Source organism: Stegodyphus dumicola, chromosome 10, assembly GCF_044657685.1.
Source record: "Stegodyphus dumicola isolate Sdum_Otavi_A_Nest chromosome 10, ASM4465768v1".
Lineage (NCBI taxonomy): Eukaryota > Metazoa > Arthropoda > Arachnida > Araneae > Eresidae > Stegodyphus > Stegodyphus dumicola.
In genome coordinates, this window is record NC_140777.1 from 67348196 (window position 1) to 67374231 (window position 26036).

General features: G+C 32.3%; 1 protein-coding gene across 4 annotated transcripts in view; it reads right to left on the reverse strand.

Annotated features, from left to right (window-relative positions):
* The window catches only part of LOC118185077 (golgin subfamily A member 2-like), an 83014-nt gene that overhangs the window by 13429 nt on the left and 43549 nt on the right, over window positions 1-26036 (reverse strand). For all 4 annotated transcript variants that reach the window (XM_035354867.2, XM_035354869.2, XM_035354868.2 and 1 more), the window contains 10 exons: window positions 23124-23231; window positions 22804-22891; window positions 20806-20855; window positions 16080-16298; window positions 15834-15947; window positions 9729-9878; window positions 9320-9445; window positions 7172-7307; window positions 6992-7065; window positions 3314-3416 (listed from right to left, as the gene is read on the reverse strand). In XM_035354867.2, the coding sequence (XP_035210758.1) occupies window positions 3314-3416; window positions 6992-7065; window positions 7172-7307; window positions 9320-9445; window positions 9729-9878; window positions 15834-15947; window positions 16080-16298; window positions 20806-20855; window positions 22804-22891; window positions 23124-23231 (1168 nt within the window). The remainder of the gene's footprint in view (window positions 1-3313; window positions 3417-6991; window positions 7066-7171; window positions 7308-9319; window positions 9446-9728; window positions 9879-15833; window positions 15948-16079; window positions 16299-20805; window positions 20856-22803; window positions 22892-23123; window positions 23232-26036) is intronic.

A 26036-nucleotide genomic window follows, 5' to 3' on the forward strand; every position in this document is an offset into this window, starting at 1 on the left:
GTGAATCTTTATTTTATGTTAAAACATACTGCTCATATCTAACGAGTGATCAGTTTTGGCACACATTCCACTGTCTTCTAATTTTTTTACATGACTTCAAGACTTTTGTCAAAGTGTATTAAATACAGTCAAATATTGAAAATCCACGCAATCTCAAAATGAAAACATTTAGATCATTGGTTCAGGAAAGCAGAAGAGGAAAAATGAAATATAGAAGAAAAGAGAAACACTTACCAAATAATGATATCATAATGGAAATACTTAACAAATCATTGACATCATGGTAAAAGTCCCCTCCAATGCCATTTTATTGTTTTATCTGGATATTTTTTTGTAGATAAAATTAAAAATATTTTTAATTTTAGCACTCCTTAATACAATGGCAGGTAAGAAACGCATTCATGACTTTACTGGTTGCAACGTTAAAAATGTAAACATGTTGCACTGATGGGGCAAGGCAAAAAGTGCAAATTTTGCAAAAGATCGTGGGAATGGTTTATAGCAAAATCGTACTGAACTGCATCATGGGCTGTTTATTATATACTGAAAAATAAAGAAAAGCTGTTGAAATTTTACAGCAACAGTGATTCTAACACTGGAATCCAAAAACAGAAATCTTTGCATGAGGTGAAATCAGCAAACCTTGATACTACCTTGTACAAGTGGGTCCGCATCAGTGGCGTGATGGGATACCAATTTCAGAACTGCTCTTAAGAGAAAAGAGATTCATGTTGACTTAAAAATAGAGGAGACTTGCGATTTTCAGCAGCGATTGGTTGAACAGATTTAAACAGAGACACGGTATATGTTACGTGAAAGCTTATGGGAAAAAGCTTTCAGCAGATAAAGATACTGAAGAGCAACTTATTGTTCAATCTTCGGTGCTAGTGGAAGAAGAAAAGCTGAGACGAGAACAGAATTTTAATATGGACAAGAATGGAGTTCTTTAGCAAAGTTTGGTTAGAAAGACATTTGTAACAAGCGAAGAAAGTGCACAGTCAGGGGTGAAAGAAGATTAAGAAAGAGTTATTGTTTTAGTAAGCAGCAAATGCAGCTTACAAATGTAAACAAATGGTAGTGGGTAAGGGCACCAAACCCAGAGCTCTGAAAGGAGTAAAATCCCTATCTGTGATTTACAAGAATAATAAAATTTTCTACAAACATTTCTAGAATAGAAAACTGTTTAGAGAAGTCACATAAAGTACAGGTACCTCTTTATAACACAGTTTTGGTTTTACACAATAATAAAATTGCAGAACCACTTATAAAGTATGGCAACACAGTTTTATTTTAACATGTTAATGAATATGTGTAAATTCTCTTAATAACATTTTATATATGTACATATTATGAAAACATAATTTTTATTCTAAACATTTACAAAATTAAGTACTATACAATTGTGTACAATACAATTGCATACTATACAATTGTAGTACACAATAATAACCTATATATTTATATATGCAAAAATAAAATAAATTCCAGTAACAACTGCATTCTTCCACAATGAAATTCTTTTAAAATTGAGTTATGCCCAACATTTATATTTTTTTTATCTCGTGCTCCAAGTGTTAATTTGGCAGACTGCAAAAATTATGTAATTGTGATTTTGGTTTGTTTTATGTGATTACGGCAAAGACTCGAGGGCTATCTACCTAAGGAGACGGATGCCTTCGTGGAGGACTATCTAAGGGAAACTGGCTAATATACATGTTACAAACATGGAAAACCACAAAACGCGCATGCAGCCAACCTGTTTATAGGATTCAAACCTCAGACCGAACTACCAGTATTCAGCAACTTTATTCTTCCACTGGTGGGCCTAATTATGATTTTGGAAGAAAAAAAAAAAAAAAAAATCCAAAGAAATTTTTGGATACATGTTATTAATTAGCTTTGTCATGTTTAGACGTAATTACTGAGAAATTATATTTCAGCTTTAAACTATGTCTGCAAGTAAGAAAACAACTTTTAAAAGAATAATTATTTCTCTGGAGATGAAAATACCAAATTTGGAATCATCTCTTAAAAAGAGAAAAGTCATCCAACACTGTAAAATGTCTAAATTTAAATGAGGAACCAATAAAAAATATTTTGTTTTCAAAAGTTTTTGAGAAAGCATTCCTCTATTTTGTATTGGTTGTTAGTCTCGTATAACATGGCACATAACCGAGTATTTTATAGAAACCTATCTACTATGTTATAGGAGAGATATTTTTATTAGAAATATTCATTAAAATTAGGGGTGAAAAACCATTCAAAATAATAAGTAAGTGAAATTGCGCCATTTCCAGAAACTCATGCAATTGGCGAAGATTTAAAATATTTAGCAGCCATTAAAACATTTATAATTTACAATGTGATAAAATTTTAAACTAACAATAAACATAGAAAATTGCCTAAAAAACACTGATTTATTTATTCTCCTTTTTAAAAGAAGGGAGAAGGTCAGGTAAGTTTTAATGCTAAAAATATCCAAGATGTTCCAACATGAAGCTACACTAAACAGTCTAGAATCCAGCTGAATAATGCACTTAATGAATGCATGTTAATGACACAAAACAACCCCCATTAGCTGGAATTGTCCCAGATTGAATATACTACTGCTCCTGACTCATAATATCCCAGCTTGAAATTTTGAATCCCTTAAATTTTCCATATCAGAATTAAATAAATATTTTGAAATTTTATATATTAAAACTATATTTTATTTTAAAAATAATTTTGTTTTACTACAACTAATTTCGAGTTTAAGCACATTTCAGAGTAGTTCTGAATTAAATAGAAATTTAATTAATTTTAAATTCACATTTTATTAAGATTTCATGCTTAAAACAGTATGTCATAGGCAAAAAATGGGCAACATTACTGTTAATAGAGAATCTAATAAGAAGTGAGGGGGAATCTTTACATATTTTGAGCAAAATTATGTCTATATCTATGTTTAGAAAGATATGAAAGATCAGCATATTCATCAGGTGATATTAATTCTTCAACTGAGAAAATACTTTAGGTTATTATAAATATTAAAAATTACAGAAAATTTAATTCCAAATTTGTAACACTGAAATATGTTATATAATTAAATACAGTTTGAATATTTTCTATTTCAAAATTTAAAAAAATTTGCAAAAATGTTATCCCTTCTCTTACACTAAATTTCCTTTGAATTTGACATTTTGATATTCAGTTTGATTAATTGAAATTCAAGTAATCAAAGTTTTATTGCATTAAAATAAAGGCTTCCCCTATGAATATAATAAATGCAAGTCACAGTAAACAAACAAAAAATCATGTTAGCTTTACATACCTATTGTCTCTGTTTCACCCTGTAATTGCGTTACTAAATGTTCAAGTTGCTGTCGTTCATCAGAAAGTTCTGCAATTTTATTCATCGTCTGTTTAAACCTTTCCTTTAAAAATAATGCAAAAATGACTAATTTAATTTACTAACAAAAATACAAATCCAGTTTTCTGCTTACTTCATTAAAAAATCAATTTTTTTTAAAAATTGTTTTGAAGCAAAATTACATCACCTTTCTTATAAAGATAATACCAATGGTAAATTAACCATTTTGTTATTCAATATAGTTCACTATATTTTCAGATGCTTTCAATTTCATTTCAGTGCTTAATATGTTACATTTCTGCTTGTTCTAGTTCATCATTTTGAACTTCAGGAATTTTTTTTTTAAACCTTATGACAGTAACATGTATTTAAATTAATCATGACCCACAGTGCACAGATCAATAATTACTAAAAAACATGAGTTTGAAAAGTTTCAAAATTAACTAGCAATGCTTCTATGTATAATGCATTGTACTTTTACTAGAAATACTAGTAATTAAAACTTTATACCCCCCCCCAAAAAAAAATTGATGAGAAAATGGACAATTAAAGCAGTGCACTTATTCAGCTACTGGATGTACGTACATGGTGACTCAAAATAGTCTGTAAACATTTTGAAGGTAACTTCAGTACATATAAAAAGATCATACCCATACAGGAACACACAATGAAACCTCCATTAATAGAAACATTGCACTAATAGTCAATTCTTGGATTCTAAAAATAACAGACCAATATTCTCCCATTTAGCAGACACTCCCTGATAATGGACTAGAGACTTACAACTAACAGAAGTGAAACTGTCACTAATGGACACATTCCATTAATAGTCTATTTTAAAGGAAATTCAGCTGCTCAAAATACATAATGAAATATGTTCCTATTTAGCTGTCACTTCCTGATAACAGTCTACAGATTTGAACCCATTGCATGCTTACTAACACAAGTTCAACTTTATGTCCAAAAAGCCACATGAATCAGATGCTAAAAAGGTAATTTAGTATGTTTAAAATATTATTACTATTTCATGCACATTCATATCCTTTCCTGACCCATGCCACAAGATTAATATTAAATTTAACATGAAGCTCACAGATAAAGTCTTCAATGTAATCCCAGAAGAAAATCAATGGCATACATATTGGCTAAACAATGAGCCAGCCCTAAATGGCCCTAATTTAGCAATGAGCATGCTAAAAGTTTAATAACTCCCTCGGACTTAATTGTAACTGTGCAGGACTTCTATTGCACTAAACAAGTGCAAGAATATCCATACATATTTCTGAGAGACATATGAGCCATCAGTCCCACCAACACGATATGATGGAAGAATGTATGATCCATTCTCTAAACATGCTCATTCAAATATTGACGAACTGTTGCTGAGCATTATGAAGGGGTATATCTCATGGTTATCACACATAACTATAAACTTTAACAGCACTCTCACATGAGAAGAAGTGGCATCAATAAGGATAACTTATGCTGCAAAATCCAACACTGTGGCATATTGCCACAATTCCCAATATGCAAATTCCACCAGTAGGCTGATATCTCAAGCCTCCACTTTTTGTATAATTACTTACCACACTCAGTATTGAGAAATATGAACTAAATACAAAATAGTTTCCATACTTAAAATATCTACTGCATTTTTATTTGGCTCACAACTGATACTTCAGTGCTGGTGCACATCCTTCATTCTTTACCACAATCCTACAGGTTTCTCCAAAGGATTTACTTTTGAACATTATGTGCACAAATTGACCATGATACAACAAGCTTTGTTAAGAAACATCAACAATAAAATTTCACTACAGCTTCTCTATTTCGGTCTGCTGACCTTTAGTTGATGCATACCAACTATCTCCACATTAGCATAGCAATGCATCCTATTCATGGTTAACATGGTGAAAATAATTTACTACCAAACAGCACCTTCTAATTTCTCTAGCTATCACTTCTGAACACATATGTTCTCTCACATGAATAAAATTTCTTGGTGTATGTTGGAATTACCATAATAAATCTTAGAAACTATTCAGTAATTTCTAAAACTCAACAGCAAGTGAATAAGTAATTAAAGAATAACAGATTAAAGGAGGTCCAAATAATTAATAACCAGCTTTTATATTAGTAATTTAATGAATCTGCCTGAATTATTTCTGCATGAGAGAACACATATAAACTATAATTAACATGACATAATATGCATGTTGTATTTCATTACATACAGCATGGCTTTCAAAAGTGGCAACAATTTTTTTTTCTCTTAAGTTTTGTTTTGCTATTAAAAATACTACACATTTACCATTTCTTTTGAATGTTTAACCCTTTGTACTTGAGGCCTTTTTTGCTTGCGCGAAGCAGCAACTCGAGACGATTTCGGCCAAATTTGGCACACACTTTACAAGTACTTTAAAAACATTTATAAATAAAAATATACAAATAAGAAAAATTCAGTAGTTTATTCATTTATTTGTCGAAAATAACAAAATCTGATCAATATTACTCTGTAATTAATTTTGGTGTGATATTTTGTAAAACAATACGAATCCTAGGTTTGTCAGGACATGTATCACAGCAATACAAAATTTCCCACCTACCTCCAGGTATGTTACGGTCAGAACAAACCTGGCAGTCCCTTTTTTGGCACTTTTAGCATTACGTGAATCTTCCCATTTAGTCAGATTTCATCGGAATGCACTTGCTCTCATTGCTGGCGATATGATCCTCTCAATTGTTCAACAAGTGTTTTCAGAAATCGCAGATAGCTCAGCGGCTTTCTCCCTTGTTTGGTCTTTTCTAGTTTATACAAAATGTATGAATTGATCAGGGAAATTTCAATGTCCCCCAAAAAGCTTACGCCACCATTTAAGCAATTTTCGCAAAAGACAATAGGTTGACGCATATTGGTCCGCCCAATATTTTATATAGTTCCACCCATATATTTTATATAGTTCAATACAATATTGGATTTCTTGACCATTATATCCACACTACCTCGTGTAATTCTTTTGAACTTGTCATTCCTGTGTCACCCCTCGTAGTCAAACAAGTGACAATCCTCTTATCTTTCTACCCTAAAAACTAAAGTGTTGCCCCGTCGATACGTGACTGTGGAGTTTCTCAAAAAATAGCATCGTAGTAGCATTGCTTGATTTCAAAATCAGTGGGGCACCACAACAGCGCCGCTCAAGTTGACACTTCAAATCAGCGCCACTCGAGTGCAAAGGGTTAATAACATACAGCAGCATCAAATATATGTGTATAGTGCACTGAAAATTTAAATTGCTTTTTCACTGCTTAAGTAAATAGAACAGCTAAAAGATATATCAATAAAGCTACATGCCAGAAAATGTAAAGTTACAGAATGTGAAATCAAATCATGAACTATTCTATTAGTGAAATATTTTTGACTAACATGAACATTAAGAGAGTTTTGAATATTCATGATTAATGTGCTGTACGTATGTAGGGGCAGTTAACAATATACTAACAGAGCAACTTTCAGAAAATTTTATGCAATTTATCTATTACATGCCAAATAAGAAACAGAAATATTAAAAATATGAAGTTTCAATGAAAAAATTGCAATACTAAAATACAGTTTAATGGATAGACAAAAATTATACTTGCTTCTAACTGAGTCATTGCACTTTTCATTAGGTTATATTCTTCTTGGGATACCACATCTCCATTTGCTTCTGAACCTGACATAAAAAATAAATAAATAAATAAATAAAGGGGGGGGGAGTTTTTGAATAAGAACTTAATGTGAACATAAAAAGGTTTAAACGTTGATAATTACAAATTCACCTTCACTTAATTGAATCTCTCTTTTCTTTAGCTGTTGTTCTAAGTTTGTTCGGTTGTTCTTCTGCTCTTCCAACTGTTTCATCATTTGATTTCTTTCCATTTCTAGCTGTCGAACAGAAGCAGATAACGAAGCAACCTACAGAATAAATTTTAAAATTTAGACCTTTTTCTCCCTAAAGGGATAATTTCGACACAATAATGGTTAAAAAGGTAATAAGGAATTAAAAGGTACCAAGCACCCAACATAGTACAAGACTACTTATAGCATAAAAAAAAAAAAAAAAAAAAAAAGTTGAATCCTTCTTAGAATTTTTGGAAGCATACAAATTCTGAATGGTGGCTGGTGTTATATTACAGTATCCTTCATAAAAAGACTATTTCAATTTCTTAATAGATGCTAGAAGACAAAAACAAAATCTGACATTATTTTCCAACACAGATCACAAGGATTCAATGATGATAAACTGATGAAAAACCTTCTCGCATACTTTTTTTTTATCAAAATATGTTCAAAAATTGCTTATTTTTTATTATATATTTCAAATCTACATATATTTTAGAGTTAAAATATATAAAAATGTTTTGCAAAAGAGTTTTTTTTCTCAATATAAAATTAGATCATAAAAAAAAAGGTTACCAGAAAATTGAAAAATAATGATATAAAAGCAAAATTTTGAAAATTAATCTCGGTTAAATTATGATTTACTTTATGAAATACAAAGGTAAAATGTTTATGCTAATGAAACTATGCAAAATACTCACAAAACATTAATTAGAAATGAAGTTTAGTATGATAAATTTCAAAACAATCCTCAAGACCTTGTAATCTTTGCAAATTTTTTCGCCAGTTTAATTTTTTTTAGCAACAAAAAGGACACTGTCTCTTGTTCTTGATGGGACTGGGGGTATATGGCTAGAAAAATGTTAAGCAGTTAGTTTCACGGGATTGAGTGTTGAACTATACATCTGCCACAGTAAACACTGGAATTTCCATCTGAATGCTTAGCTCAATAATTTGCTAGGCAATGGGTTATCCTTTTTATAAAGGATATAAGCATTCCACAGTGACTGCCAAGGAAAAGAAATGATGCAGGAGCTTTCAGAATATTTTCCATATCAATTTTGCACCTCTGTCAAATGTCTTGAATAGAAAATGAATCTTCAGATTCATCACTATCCACAGATGAATTTGAGAAATTATCATCAGTTTCGTTATAACTATCTTCGATATTCTTGAAATTAGAGTCTGAGCTGCTATCAGTGTCAAACATATAGTCAGGAATGTGGGTTATATCACTTATGAAATGGTTCCTGCCAGCTAACTTTGAGCTTTCAAAAGAATGCACAAAATGGTGCAAAACATGCTTGTATATTTTGCAGAAATATGGACAATTAATGCTATCAGTTAACCCAGATCTGAATAAACAATTAAACATCATAGAAAAGCTGAAATGAACCCATGAATGGGAAAAGAGCAGGTTGCACAGTTAAATAGACGGGAAAATCGCGGGTTACGTAAATTTTGTTATGTCTATGCTGGCCATGGAAATTGTGGGATACGTAGCGAGAGGGTTAAGAAGGTTAAGGAAGATATTCAGCTTAAATTTTATATTTCTCAAACCACTATTGATATTTCCAAGTAGCATGCATTTCAATTTCATTTTTCTTCCACAATGATGTCTAATTAAATGACGTTTCATCACAAACATTATACAACATCATGATTTTAGATGCATTACCTCTCAAAGCCCCCAATCTGTCAATCCAAGGTAATAATATTAGTCTCTCTCGCAACCCAAATCAGACGGTATGCAAGTATGGACCATAGAAGCATTTACTAAATGCACATGCACTCATCATTTCTGGAACTATATCAAGATCACTCCTTTTGTCTTCCTCTTCAAATCATTTTTGAAAACTAGCTAAAACTAGATGTGCATTCAAACAGAGCTTTGAAAATGCAAACAAGATATTTATATAAAAAAAAGTAAATATTATATTATTTTGCTCCATAATCAGCGACACAAAACTGACTTTTGTAGGCCTGGTGTTTCAGTTATTTTGTACAACCCCAGTATCCACCATCCTTTTTATAAAGTAGCATACACATAAATAAAAAAGAAGCATTCACATACAAGAACCACTTACTAAATCATTCCGCTTAGTTGCATCTCTATCCTCCTTTGCGTTTTCATCACTCACTGTCACTTCAGCTTGAGTAGCTATTGCCATACGCAATTCAGAATTTTGGCTAACTAATGAATTGATCTGCTCCTATAAAAAAAATTTCTTTTAGTTACTTAAATCAACACCTGAGATATATATTTATTATTTATAAAGGAATAAAGATTTAAGTAGAACATAACTAAAAAAACAGAATTTGTATATTTTACACGTTTAGAATTTTTTAAATCTTCCCAATCTAATCTTAATTACACAACAAGCATAAACATTTAAAACTTATAAAATTTTAAATATATCATATCACATACTTTCTTGGGGGGGACAGGTACCTATAAAAATTAGCGCATTAACGTCTCTGAAATGGACAACATACTTGCGCTTGGTGCAATTCTTTCTGTAACATTTCTACAAGTTGCCCTTGAGCTTCATAATGCCGCATTCTGTCAGCTATTTGATTCTGTTGATATATTCCTTTTGTATTTGATTTATGAAGATCTTGTAGCTCTGCTTCCCTTTGTGCAAGCTAAAAATAGAAAAGATATTAAATACATTGAAAATAAAATTATTTAGAACTATTGAAATAATTCTATATAATAATGTATGAATATTTAATATTTAATTTTTGACATATTTTTTGCATTATCGTAAAGATGGGCAAATTAAAAACTGTATTACCATGACATTAAATAAATAACAAAATACACTGCTCTTCAAGAGTTAAGGAACAGCATGTTTTTTGTCTCTAATTCGAGAATGAAGTAACATAAAAAGAAATTCACAGGACATGTTCACTAAACAGTTTTTAATTGAATGCGACATAGAATGTTTCAACACAAACATGAATTACAACAAAAAAATTGCATTCTTGGCAGAGAAATTCAGTATAGGAAAAACAGTATATCACAGTTTTTTAAAGGAAAAATGGGTTGCAACATTACAAAAATGGGTTCCAATAAGGAATTTGTCCACCCCTAGCTGCAATATATTGATGGCAGCGACGTTCCATGCTGTCAATTAAGTTGTCAGTCAGTGAAATGGAAAGCAAAAACCAGACACGGAGTAATCATTGTTTAAGCTCATCTAATAACCTTACAGGAGGACTTAAAGCAGCAACCTATCTTCCAAGGTAGTCCCAATGATGCTCTATCGGATTCAGGTCTGAAGACTGAGCTGACAATTCCATCTGCTCCATACCGTGAACCTTAACCCCTTAACTGCCGCGGGCGTATATATACGCCTTGCTCAGCCGATGCGTTAACTGCCCCCCAGCTGCGCACAGATGCGCCCAGATGCGCAGCCGATGCGTTAACTTTGCGAATAATTTTAGGTGTAGCAGCGCAAAGCAAATGATAGCAGTTTGGAAGGACGTATATATACGCCTGTGACAGTTAACGCATCGGCTGAGCAAGGCGTATATATACGCCCACGGCAGTTAAGGGGTTAAGATACTCTTCAGCAAACCGAGCTAGGTGTGGTCACACATTGCCATAAGAAATCCAGGACCAATAGCAGCAGCATATGGGCAGATAATATTGATCAACTATCTTGCCTTGACATCTCACACCAGTCCAGTTCCTCCAATGGAACACATGCAGGTCAGTGTGACCACCGAGAGAAATCCCAACCCAAACCATTATTCCACCATCTCCATAACTGTGTCTTTCTACAATGTGGGATTGGTTGTATCTGGTGTATTGTTCCCTCCAGATCAGCTGACGACCTGAATCACTCTCCAGTGCGAACTTGGACTCATCTGTGAAGAGAACAGATGCCCATTGTTGACTAGTCCAACAGACTCTTGCCCAACATAAACAGGCACCTCTGCGACCTTGGGTCAAGGGGACACAAACAACTTGCATACAGACCTGTATTGTGCAGGCATTTGCACATTGCAGTAGCTGACTTTTGTTTCTGTTGCCACTAAATGATCTGCCATGCGCTGAGGCACAATAATGTTACTCTTCTTTCGGGCAAAAAGAGCTAAATAATGGTTACTCTAGGTCTCCTTGGAACATAGTCTTACAGACATATAATCCTTGGATCCAAACTGATTCCATAGTCGGTGGACTGCACTATGAGAGACACTGAGACATCTAGCAGCATCAGCTTGTGACATCCCCATTTCCATCCATCCGATCACCCGATACCTGAATGAAATGGGCAAACGACTTCTTCCGGACATTAATAGACTCTCCTGGATATTGTCCACAAAACTGTAATAACAACTGAAGATCAATACTTGTGAACAAAACTTACACTTTTTGCATTTTTTCTCTTCATTTCTATAAAATAATAGCAGTAGCTATTCTTTTTGCATACATTTTCTTAAACTTTGGTACTGTCATGCATATGAACTGTGAATTTAAACGTTACTGACATTTTTGCAATGGTGAGCTTTGAAAAACATGTCGTTCCTTAACTTTTGAAGAGCAGTGTATTAAGTCAAAAAAAAAAAAAAAAAAAAAAAAAAAAAAAAAAAAAAGCAGCTCTGTATAAATTACACACAGATATGACTCAACTTATGTTAGATATATTTTATTTCCATAGATAATGTAAAATGAAGAGCAAAAGTTGAACTAAGATTACAACGGGAACATACATAAGTACATTTAATGATTCTTTTCTAATACTTCAATATTCACCTTAAAATACTATTTGAAAAGTGTTAATTTCACAAAGTTTACACTGAAGTATAGTTTCTGAAATGTTTTATTTATGTTTTGCCCAGTAGAGTTACGACGACTCTGAGGCATCTTTTTCGTGTTTGGGCTGATAACCTTGCGACGCTTCTGAGGCATCTTATTCATGTTTGGGCCGATAACCTTGCAACGTCTCTGAGGCGTCTTATTCATGTTTGGTACGATAACCTTGCGATGCCTCTGAAGCGTCATTGTAAGCTAAGGGGTTAAACAGCTACCTCTGCTTTCTTTAGACTACTCTCGTATGTGAGAATTAAATAATAGTCTGAAAATATTATGCTCAATCACTATAGGTTTCAACCAATGCCCAATGATGAAATTATTTACATTAATTACTTGCAAAAGAACACAAAGCTGGCTTCTGCACAAGGGTTAGCAATGAAATGTGCAAATTTATGACTGCTAATAACTTGCACAATGGATATATATTGGAATTCTGGTCTGCAATGTTATTATAACTAATACAGCATGAGAGTGATCAGCATTCATTAATTATGACTCAAAGGCATCATTTGAGTGAAAATGAAAAGTGGCAGTTAGTTGGTAGACTTCCAGGGAGGATAAACACAAAATATAATTTGTTCAAGATCTGAATATCCTTCAAAGTTTCAGTTCAAGAATTTGCAACTATTATTCAGGCAATGAATAAATTAGCAGACAGCCAAGTCAACAGCAATAACTGCACCCAAAAGTTTTCTGTCATTGTTAACTTAAACCCTGAAATGATTTTATTTGGCTTTAAACCTTCAGAATGCCATAGGAACTCAAATCAGACAATATACTTCTGCATGAAGGCTTCATGGGGTTGCACTTAATGCTAGAAATCAATGGCCTGTACTTATCTTCTAAAGGCATCCACTTAAGATGGTACCAATGTCATGCTCAAGGAATCCAAGAAGAATGGCTCTCTGCACTCTTTTACAAGTCTAGAAATAATCACTGGAGTTATGATTTTAGATAAATTTCGATCTGAAGGGGGTGAAGAACATAATTTGCTTTCCTTAATTCACAACAGATTATGGAAGTTTAGAAACAAATCATCAAAAATGGCCAACTAAGCTGCATATCTTTGATGGAGGCTTTGTAACTAGCCACAGAACAAGGATGAGGTCTTGAAGCCCCATGTAAGACTGTTCAGGAATACTGCTGGTCCTGAATTTTTGGCTCAGGGATGATGTTCTTTCAGATTGAGCATGTCTGGTGTCAGAACATTGGGAAACGGAAGATATCATTAGAATGAGTAGTATGATTGAGCTTACTTTACCAGACTGGAATCTGATATTAAACTTAGGCTGCTGAGCAGCAGTGCACCATATACCTCCCCACAAACCCTTCAGGATTTGAACATAGTAATTTACATTAAATAATGTTTCTGTACTATTTTTTATCATTTTTCAATAAATAATAATTAGTTATATTTCTTCTAATATCATTTAATTTTGATGAGCAACGTAAAATAACCAAACTAGAAATGATTTTATTGTTTTCTTTCAACCTTTTGGATTCTTTGAAAAACAATTCAGTCAAAGTCATTGTTTCTGGAAAAAAAAAGAAAAAAAAAGTCTTACTTCATTCACTAATTTCGCCATACTTTTTGTTCATGATGCAATATAAGTATTGTGATTGTGCAAGCTTAGAATGTAAATAGCAGAATGCCACCTACAAAAGCATCCAGGTAAACAAAGAGTGATAAAGTTGCTCTTTTTTTCTGCTATTATTTCTTAATACAGTCAAAAGTCGTTAATTCGGACACCCATAATCCGGAATGATCTATAATCCGGACCTCAAAGCTACAACCTTTCTGCGCATGCGTGCGCAAAATACGTTTATGAATGCGCCTTTAATGTATAATGGACAGGATAAGCTAAGCTAAAATTATCTAATTATCTATTTCAGTTAATGTTGCAGATTGCGTTGTTCCTTAATCTTCGAATTGGATCCAGATTATTATTTTTTGCAGACTGTTAGAGCAATTTTATAAAAGTAAGCTTGAACTTTCGATTATGTCAAATAGAATTTTCGATATATATTTACTAATATGTAAAGGATATACAAAGCGAAAGTATCTTTCGGAGCCCATTACACAAAAAGTGGAATTGCTGCAAAAAATGGATAAAGGCATATATTTTGTTTATCTAAACTTTAACGCTTGTTTATCTAAACTTTAACGTTTGTTTATCTAAACTTTAACGTTTGTTTATCTAAACTTTGTTTATCTTTAACGCAGCGGTGGTGTGCAATGAATTCACTATCCTTATCTTAAGGGCAGATGTTTTTATTTTATTTGGCTTATAATTGCTTACTCAATGTAGTATTTCATCTCGATGTACTCCATCTTTGATATGATTTAAATCAAATGCCTCGTCATTATAATTCGCTTCCGATAGCGAAGAAAGTGACAGAGGTTATTGAAAATGAAAAAATTTCGATTGACAAATTAGTCGATATTCTCGACACAGCAATTATAGGACGTGAACAGCGGAACTTTGTAACTGAACAAGAAATTATGTCTGTTTATAGAATTAAAGAGAATGTATTATCACATAAAAAACGAATCAACTTAAACAACTTACATTGAAAGAAATGTTTAATAAAGTAAACAAATAAATATTAAGCTTTTTTTTGTAAATTTTGATACCCTTTAGATCATAATTGTTCTTTATTTCGTAAATTATGGTTTTATATTTTTAATGTTATAATTTCTGCATGCCATTTTACGATATTTAAACTGATGATCTATAATCCGGAAAAATCGATAATCCGGAATCGCCGAAGTCCCGACGAGTCTGGATTAACGACTTTTGACTGTACATGCTTATATCCTAAAAGCTCTTTCATATTGGCCCTTCAAGTTTTTTCAGATGCTTAAGGATATTGGAAGATTATTGCAAAGACCCTCAAGAAAGAAAGTGAAAAGTAAAACCTGGTTTAACAACCAGTTAAGAAAAAAGTTAAGAGCCCATTATAATCAAGCAAGACAAATTTTCTGGTGCCTAATCATCGGATTTCAAATTACTAGTAAGTTTAATCATACTTTTTAGCCTTGGGTGATAATATACTTACTTATTCGCTTTTCTGCTTACAGTTTATTCCATGTTTTTTTTATATATATTAATATTTTAGCATTATTTAACTTATGAGAATGTGCAACACTAACACAATAAAGCTTACTGGTTTTAGTAGGCCCTATAAAGTTTTTTCATTACATAAATCCCAATACTTAATGTATTACTTCATTGACAATCAAACTGTTACCAAGCAGTGTGATTTAGCATCAGTTATGGATAACTCACTCATTCATAACATCTACACTTTTGTTTGATGTAATCCTGATTGATTTTCAAAATGCAAAAGCAAAATAGAATAACAGCAGTTAATTTATATCCTTGTTCATAAAATAACAAAAGGTGGCTTATCGAAAATTATTTGGGGTTACATCAAATGAAAGTGCTGATGTAATAAGTTTGTTTTATATCACGCTTATCCACAACTGGTGCTAAACTGTGTCGCTTGGCAACAACTTCAAACTTGACGGGATAATACATAAGCACCAAAAGAATTTTTTTATAGTTCACTGCTGATGCACCCAAACCTATGTGACCTAGCACATGTACTTCAGGTGAAATATTTAGTGAATCATATTGAAATGTAGGGACTATCTACGTAGAGAAATTCAAGTAAAACTATGACATATTAATCATTAAAACTGTTGGCTGGCAGAAAAGCAAAGAAATTACGAAATGAAACAAACAATTTAAAAATATTTAAATTATTCTCACCTGCTCTTTTAATTCATGGAGTTCTTCTTCTTGTTGACTCAACCTTTCTCCCAGTTCTTTTGTGATATGCTGCTCAGAATGTAACTTCTCAGCAAGTTCCAATTTATCATTGCTCTAAATAATAATTTGAGCTTCAGTAAATACAACTTCAACACAGTTTAATAAAAACATAAATTCTTTTTTACTTCATTGCGTGATGCAATGCCAAAATAAATGGAATTCATGCCAAAAGATAAAACTATTTACCATGCTAACAAAGCCACTCTGCAATTCTTCAAGCTGCTTTTTAAGTTCTCGATTCTGAGCAACTGCACGGCTGGCAGCCACTTTATCACTCTGCATTGTTTCTACTAAACGACTTTTATCAACTTCATCTTCTTTTAACCGAGATATTACCTTTTCAAGCTCTAATATTTTCTTTTCTTGCTCTTGCAACAATGTAGCTGTTTTAGAGTTATTACATAGCTATAAAATTACCAGAAAGAAAAAATTAGAATTTAATTACAGGAACAAGAGAAAATTTGTTTAAATATTCATAGAAAGCAAAATACTATGAGAAACAAGTACATCCCACAACTGAAATTTTACACATATTACAGACTAATAGCAATTTTCAGCTAAACAATAATAACTTTAAATAATTTTCACATAAAACTGAGTACATAGTTGAGAACTAATGTAACACTCAATGTAATTATGATTAAGGTTATCAAACTGAAGTCCTGTCCATTATATGAAAACATGGAAAATACATTTTCTATTGGGATCAACAATTCAGTTAACATGACAAAAATATTATAAAATAAATATTTTAAACTAAAGTCGGCAAATATGCTCAAAATTAATTCTAAGAATTGCTAAGTGTTGCAAATAAGGGATAAATTCACCAAAGAGGTTATTTTTGTCAAACATTTCAAATTAAGCCCTTCCCCAAAAACTTAGTTTTTTAACCCCTTGTAAAAAACGTGCACCAAACTAAAATTGTTTTTTCGCCTAATTTAAACTTTGCACTGGTAAGTTCTCTTCTAATGAGGGATGCTCTCCTATCACGTTTACTCCTGTAATAGTCGCACCCTCGTTTTGAAGCAGAAAAAAATCCTCAAAAGTGTAGAATACTCTGTAGTACATTTCCCAGCATAATAATTGACCTAGACTTTCACAATGAAAAATTGGCAAAAAAAAAGTGCGACTATTAAGCGAGTAAATACAGTAGTTTTTAAATTAGAGGTACAGCATTACGGTTTCCAGAAACATTAGGAGCAGTTCATAAATAAGCTTTATCTAATTTAAAGGTCATAAAAGTATTTATTTATATGTTTCTAATCACATTCCAATGCTATCTGAAAGTATATTTTTCTCATCCCTTAGTGTTATCATTCAGTTAATGTTGTCAAAGTAACAGTGGATGAATATGATCACTAAGTACTATTGTACTTCAAAGATCTTTTATTTTCAAAAGACGTAATTGAGCACATATTTCTAACACTTACATACAGGATTTTAAGAGAAATACAGAACTGAACTCCCAATTGAAAATATCGAGAAATGGGTTGAACTTTTGAGGATATCTGAAAAGTCACTGAATAAATAATCACATTGATTATCATACTGCACAAATAACTGAAATGAAATTTTATGACTACAATGTAATTACAAGTAATCAGTAGAATTCCGATAATCCACACACTTCCAGACCAAGGTTAGGTTAGGTTACAAAAATAGGCAATGTAACAACCCTGTGTTTGGCACAGATATTTGTCAAGATGCTACCGATTTTGAAGGCAAACAGGCACCTCTTCATTAGTAGAAGAAACCTGTAATGAAGGGAAATCCATAGCAGTACTTACACCCAATTGAAAATATCGAGAAATGGGTTGAACTTTTGAGGATATCTGAAAAGTCACTGAATAAATAATCACATTGATTATCATACTGCACAAATAACTGAAATGAAATTTTATGACTACAATGTAATTACAAGTAATCAGTAGAATTCCGATAATCCACACACTTCCAGACCAAGGTTAGGTTAGGTTACAAAAATAGGCAATGTAACAACCCTGTGTTTGGCACAGATATTTGTCAAGATGCTATCAATTTTGAAGGCAAACAGGCACCTCTTCATTAGTAGAAGAAACCTGTAATGAAGGGAAATCCATAGCAGTACTTACACCCAAAAGGAATAAAACAAATGAGAAAGTACCATATGTCGGCAAAAATAATAACGAAAATTGAAAAATTAACAGAATTTTAAAGGCACTAGAAAGGACTCAACTAGAATTAAAATCATTAACTACATACGATAAATCTTTGTGAATGTGAAAAGCTTCAAGAAAATCCAATTCATGAATGGAAGAAGCTTTCTGGATAATTTTTACAGACCCAAAGTGAAAACTGCGATTAAATTTTTAGCTAGTTTAGTTATCAAAGACTTACAAATTTTGCCTTTTAGCACAAAACATTCATGTTTCTTGATATGAAACTTTAATAACTCTTTTAAGTTTGGCCAGTATATCTCAGATCACACTGAAAAGACATGCTATAAATTTCCCATGAATAAAGTCAGATATGGAATCTAAAGAGTCTAACCATGGATTTTATTGATATGCAAGAAAATGACTTGAAAACTGAATTTCTAGATAATCCAGACAATTTTGTAACTGACAGAAGGATGAATTGGAATGTCTTCTTTAAGACCAAAATGGATTTTTTTAAAGGTTTTATCAGTGACTGCAGCAGAAGATCCCAGGCCAATGCTAACTGATCTAAAATAAATGAGTTCATCAGCAAACAAAGATTCTGAAGAGCGAACTTTTGAGAGTGCAAAACATAGAATAGCTAAAGAATGTTATTTTTTGCTTAGCCGGGCGACATGAGAGCAGGGGAAGTCAAGCAAACAGAAAAAGGTTTATTGTAAACAATAGTGCTCAAATAAGATTAATTGCGGATTATATGAATATAAAGGAAAGGAAGGTTATTGACAGATTCATTTTGAAAAGTAAACTGGATGGCTAGATTAATCGAATTTTTAACAGATAAATTATCAGTTAAAGTAAAACAGCATTAAAGTTTTGTATCAAGGAACATGAATCTTATGTGCAAAAAGGAGAAATTTACAAGTTTTCAATAGATAATACCTGGAAATTTAACCACAATTTTGACTTAAGTTTACAAAAATCATCCAAGCAAAGCTTCCTCCATTGGTGAATTGGATTTTCTTCAAGTTTTTCACAAAGATTTATCTCATTCAGTTAATGATTTTAATTCCAATCCAGTCCTTATTAACAGTTAATAAATACTATTAACTTAATTGCCTAAGAGAAGGAACGCTTTTGTAGGTGACTTTCTGAGGAAAACTGGCCAATATTTATGTTATACATAGCGAAAACTGCAAAGATCAACCATGCAGCTAGCATTTGCCTGGGGTGAAAACCAAACCAGATTGAAATATCAGCAATCAGTGGTCTTACCCACTCGATCACAGCTGAGTTCCCTTTAGACTAAAGGCTGTGAAGGATTAATGAATTTTGAAGATCTATTGTTTATATCATTCTAATTTTCTTTTATAATTTTTTCATTTTCAATTTTTACATTAAATATGAAATACTTGAACAGAAATAACTGACTACAACACACTTATACCTTAAAAACTATTTAATCCCACTTTACTAAACACAAGACTATTAAATTTTGTTTATATAATTATGTACAAAGAAATGAATTTTGGTACAAAAGAAAAAACTGGTAGCCAAATAAAATAGGAAAAGATTCTGATGAAATTTTGTTTTGTGAAAAATGCAGAAAAATTTTACACAAAAAGGTTTGAAAACTCTAAAGTAATTTTGTTGACAGAATTACAGATTTTTTTTTATAATACAAAATTCTTCTTAGTTTTGAAATTACCCACACAAAATTACTTTCAGTAAATCTTAAACAGGTAAAAATAAATGCACAGTTTACAAAAATTCTAATATTAGAAGAAAATTTCTTTGTTCTTTATTTCCCTGTTACCACATTTTTATCCTAAGAGAAAGTACTGCATTTAAGAATGTATCCTTAATTTCCTATCACGTAAAACTATTTGCTCCTTGTCAAGGGAAAAAACGAGCTATGATGTACAAAAGGATGTCTATGTCAAAAACGTTGTGTTAAAAGAATTCTTGGCATATGTTAACTACACGAATTCAAAATTAATATTTAAAGACAAAAGATTAGCTTTATATGGGTGCAGAAAATGTGAAGTAATATCAATAAAAATACTAAATTTGCTTCATCAATCAAAATATAAGCACAATGCATTTTTATGAAAAGAGTTGTTTGCAAATACATGTAAGAACATTCAGTATTAAATTTGTCATGCAGAAATTTCTGAATTATGTTTAAAAATTAAGAATGGGTGTTATATAAAAGACAATATTATGAATTTTGTACATTTGCATTCTTTGTCCCACATATACAGAGATACACTCATATACTACACATGTTGCAGATTATAAGCTCTATAAAAATTTCTTCAAACGAAACATTCCATTTTAAATAACATTACTTGCTACTGTTTAAAATGTGATAGTGTTTTAATCATTTTAAATAATGCAACAGATAGGAAATCCTCCCTTAAGTCATAAATTCTATTTAAAAATATCTTTTACCCATAAAACAACAGAATGCAGTAATCAGTTAAAAACTAGTTAGTTAGCAGTAATCAGTTAAAAAACAAGTTAGTTAGCAGTAACCAGTTAAAAAAAGCTTTTCTGCAGCATTTCAAGATTAAAAATTAAAGAACAGAAAATCATTTCCAGTAAGCTCAATGATTATATTTCTATTCCAGAAATTCATACATTAAAAGGAATTACAGAAGTTCATTACAATAACACCACGGAGCAATCATTAAGTTTGTTCTACACAATTAATGCCAGTAACTCAATTCTTCATTAAAAAATATATACACATTCATAATAAAACTATACATTACCTCAGCTTCTAATTTTTTCCTAAGTTCCGAAGGATCTGCATTCAAAGCATCTAAAAGAAGAATCAAGCATTCTTACATTATACCACAGCACATTATTTTCATTTATTTTTTAATTATTTAAATATATACATGTAAGATAAACAGATTTTAATTGGCAATAACCCATTTTATTCTTCATGTTAATTTGGGTGTTTCCCATTCCTGTCCTAAAAATAATAACTGCTTATAATATATTAATCTATACTGCATCATTCCAAATTAATTCCTACCATACAGTCTTACATAACACTGCAATACATGTATGTTTTAACCAATCAGGAAATAAAATTTCAGTTGAAATCAAAACTTTTTTGGAGGGAACCAAAACCCTTAGAAACTCTCCCAGGCTTTCTTTGGAAAGTGTCGCACTTTTTTTGGCTCACTACTCTCTATCAATCATTGTATGTCTTAAGGTCTAATAAATTTCAAAAAAGTTTTGAAGATTGAGTGTAGATGGTACCTGCAGTGATGTATGAATCAAAATATACATCTCAATAATTTGTACAGAAATATACAGTCAAAAGTCGTTAATTCGGACACCCGTAATCCGGAATGATCTATAATCCGGACCTCAAAGCTAAAATCTTTCTGCGCATGCGCCGCATTGACGCATGCGCATAGGCGTTTTACTCGTGCGCGCAAGACATTTACGACTGCGCATATGCATCTGCGCAAGTGCAGAATACGTTTTTGCGTGTGCGTTTAATGTATAACGGACGGTAAAAGCTAAAATTATCTAATTATCTATTTCAGTTAATGTTGATAATTGCGTTGTTCCTTAATCTTCAAATTGGATCCGGCTTATTATTTTTTGCAGACTGTAAGAGCAATTTTCTAAAAGTAAGCTTGAACTTTCGATTATGTCAAATAGAATTTCCGATGCTGGAGCTCCCAAAGGATCTAGGAAACGAAAGTATGTTTCGATGTCCATCAAACAAAAAACGAATTGCTACAAAAAATGGATAAAAGCATATCCTTTGTTTATCTAACCCTTCCGAAATCTGTTTATCAATTTCACCCTGCTCTGCGCAGCGGGGGGGGGGGGGCGGCACGTTGCAGCGCGCAATGAACTGGAAGTTGATCTGTCAACACTATCCTTATCTTCAGGGCAGATGTTTTTATTTTAGTCGGCTTATTATTCTTTACTAAATGTAGTATTTAATTTCGATGTACTCCATCTTTGATATGATTTAAATCAAATTCCTCGTCATTATAAATATCACGAATACAAATCACATAGTTTTCTGGTTGCAATTTTCTAATTTCGGCTATGAGTAAGGTATGCTTTACGCATCCGTGCGTTAAAAGAAATGTTTAATAAAGTATACAAATAAATATTAGGCTTCTTTTTTGGTAAATTTGGATACTCTTTAGATCATAATTGCTCATTATTTTATAAATTACGGTTTCATATTTTTAATTTTATAATTTCCGCATGCCATCTTACCAGATTTAAACTGATGATCTATAATCCGGAAAAATCGATAATCCGGAATCGCCGAAGTCCCGACGAGTCCGGATTAAAGACTTTTGACTGTAATATGCTGAATCTAAGGCCACATTTTTCGGCAAGTTTCATCCTTTTTCAACACAATATGTATTCTATGTACCAACAACATCTACAACCATCAGTCATGATTAAAATTATTTATTCTTCTCTCACATTTTAAATTATTATGCACACACACATATATATTTAATAATAATACCCAGCTTACTATGAAATTATTTTTTAAACGAAGGAAAACTGTCTCATGTGCTTTACTATATTAAATTTTCTGTCAATTAAAAAATGTGCAATTTTCCTAAAATACCATTCTATAAATAAATATTAACACACAAATTGATATTAATAATCAATTTCAAGAGAAGCTTCACTAATAAATAAAAATAAAAATATTAGATTACAAGAATCGACCTAAGAGATAAAAGCTCTTGGGGGAAGTGTAAACAACAAACCTTTAGAATGCTGTTGAGTTTCTAATTTTTCCTGTAAGATATTCTTTTCTTTTGATAATGCATTCTTTTCATTAGATAGCTGCTTAATCTATAGAAAAAATAAAAACAGAAGTTAGTCTAAGTAATATGCAAGTAAAAGTAACATGAAATATGACCTACCTCAATGCTTCTTAGCAAAACGATACAAATCATGAAATATCATTCCATTAAACAAAATAAAAGAACTTAAAAAGTAGCATACATTTTCCATGGCTATTTATTTCTATAATATAAGAACTGAAATACAAAAGTGAAGTTAAAGTAAAAATATGCAATCTTACTTCATCACGTAAAGATGTCACTTGCTGACTGAGTTGTTGTATATACTGTTGATACTGTTCAGACATCTGATCTCTCTCATTGATAAGTTTATCGATTGATTCCTTATACTAAAAGAAAACATACATTTTCTTAGTTCCCGTGGAGGCAAAACATAAAGTGAATGGTATGCAATATCCATGAATTTTAAAAGGAATAATGAAAATTTTAAAAACAATTATTTTTTCTAATACCCATTTCTTTGAAACCATAATTCCCAACCCTACATTTTGAGATACTATACTTTTATCCTTTCCTTCCTCTTCTCTGGAGTATTAAAAAAATTCTACTTCTGACATTTGACTAATAATTTGAACGTTCTGTCATATAACTCCAAATATAAGATGCAATCAGAAAATTCGCTAGTAAACTTCGCTACCTTTGAATCCTAGACCACAAAGGCTTATTTGCAAATTTGTCAGGACTATAAAGGGAGGTTTCAGGGACTATTTGTTCTCAGCAGACCACAGTTTGATTGGTTGATTAATTGGTTAAGGCATAGAAATTGAGGACTATCTGTCTATAAAGAATTTCTTTAATAACAAAACATTAGACAACAAAGGTTCTCAAATAAAGACTTTTATTTACAGCATGTATTCTTCCAGTTGAGTCAAGAAAATACAGGGGTTGGACAAAAATATGGAAACACCTTTAAAAAAACATGTTTCTTTGCTTAATATGGTGTAGGAAACCCGTTGGCATCCAAAACAGCTTGTAGTCTTCTCGGAATGAATAAATACAGTTCCTGTATGTTTGCCAAGGGAATATTATACCATTCTTCCTGCAAAACGGTGGCAAGTTCAGATAATGATGTTGGTGGTGGATAACGAGAACGCACTTTCCGCTCCAATGTAGACCACAAAGATTCGATAATATTCAGGTCTGGTGACTGTGGTGGCCAGGGGAGATGGGACAACTCATCCTCGTGCTCAGAAAACCAGTCCTGAACAATGTGAGCTTTGTGAACAGGGGCTTTGTCGTCTTGGAAGACACCATCACAAAGTTTGTACCATGGGATGAAGTTGATCGGCCAAAATGTTCACATAAGTCTTGGCAGTCATGTGCCCTGACACAGTTATCATGGGGCTAGCAGAGAACCATGATATGGCTGCCCAAACCATAACAGAACCCTCGCCATGTTTCACTCTTGGCAAAAAGCAGTCTGTATTATAGGCTTGAGATGGCGTTCTCTAGATGTAAACTCGGCCAGAAGTGTGAAACAATGTTAAAGAAGACTCGTCAGACCATATTACTCGCTTCCACTGCTCTATAGTCCAGGCTTTATGACTTAAACACCACCTTTTCCTGTTACGGGCATTAGCATCACTGATGAGTGGCTTCTCAATTGCAGCACAGCCAGCAATTCCCTGTTTATGAAGATCCCTTCTAATTGTTTTGGTACTCACAGGGTTCGGTAACACAACATTCATTTCAACTTTTTTAACTGCTGAAACTTTTGCAGCTGTGGTCTTCTTATTTTTCGTCACAATTGCTCTTAATAATCGTCTGTCACGATCACTCAGGACACACTTTCGTCCGCGCTGTGATTTAGCAGATGATGTTTTTCGCTTTTCAAATATGCGGAATAAATCTTCGATACAGTACCTCTTGAAACACTAAACACCTTGGCTACCTTTCTTACGAAAGCACCTACCATATGTGCTCCAACAATTTGCCCACGTTCGAAGTCTGTTAACTCTGACATAATGCAATGACAACCTCACATAAGAGTACTCCGACAACAACTGAACTGTTTAGCACATTTACGAAGTTGTATAGATGGCGTCAGTAGTCAAATACGCCAGCGCTACCTACATATTTCATTAAAATCAATCTTTCTTTTCAAACATGCATTTCACAAGGTGTTTCCATATTTTTGTCCATCCACTGTATATATCTAATATATATTTAAAGAATATTCTTTTTAGAACAATAATAAACTGAAGTTAAATATTGTTGTCACTCGCAAATTGTATTAATAATATATTGTTTGTATTTATGTAAAGCTAACAAGCTTATATTAAAATAAATAAGTATTTAAAAAGCAAACAATAACATCCTCCCACCTTCTGATTATACATTATAATCAGTACATTGTACATTGTTTTTACATCGTGTTGAATACAAATGCACAATATGAGAGTCAACATACATTAAAAAATAAATAAATAAATAAATAAAAAAAATCAGAACAACGCATATGACAAGTAATCTTAAGTCTACCTTTTTACAAAGAAAAGTGCTTATGAAGAATTAAGGTTTTAAGATATCTTCAAAATTCCAAGTCCTAGTTAATAAAATTTAAAGCAACCAGTCCCCTTCCCTGGCCTGATAAATCATATACAGTCAAAAGTCGTTAATTCGGACACCCATAATCCGGAATGATCTATAATCTGGACCTCAAAGCTACACACTTTCTGCGATGCGCGTAAGACCTTTACGGCTGTGAATATGCACCTGCGCATGCACAAAATACATTTACGCATGCGCATTTAATGTATAACGGACAGTATAAGCTAAGCTAAAATTATCTTATTCAGTTAATGTTGCAGATTGCGTTGTTCCTTAATCTTCAAATTGGATCTGGCTTATTATTTTTTGCAGACGGTAAGAACAATTTTATAAAAGTAAACTTGAACTTTCGATTATGTCAAATAGAATTTCCGATTCTGGAGCTCCCAAAGGATCATACAAAACGAAAGTATGTTTCGAAGTCCATTAAACAAAAAGTGGAATTGCTGCAAAACATGTATAAAGGCATGAAGAAAGTGACAGAGAGGTGATTTGTTTTTCTAACCATTCCGAAATCTGTTTATCAATTTCATGCTGCTCTGGAGGGAGGGGGGGGTCATGACTTTCCCACGTGTAATAAGTAT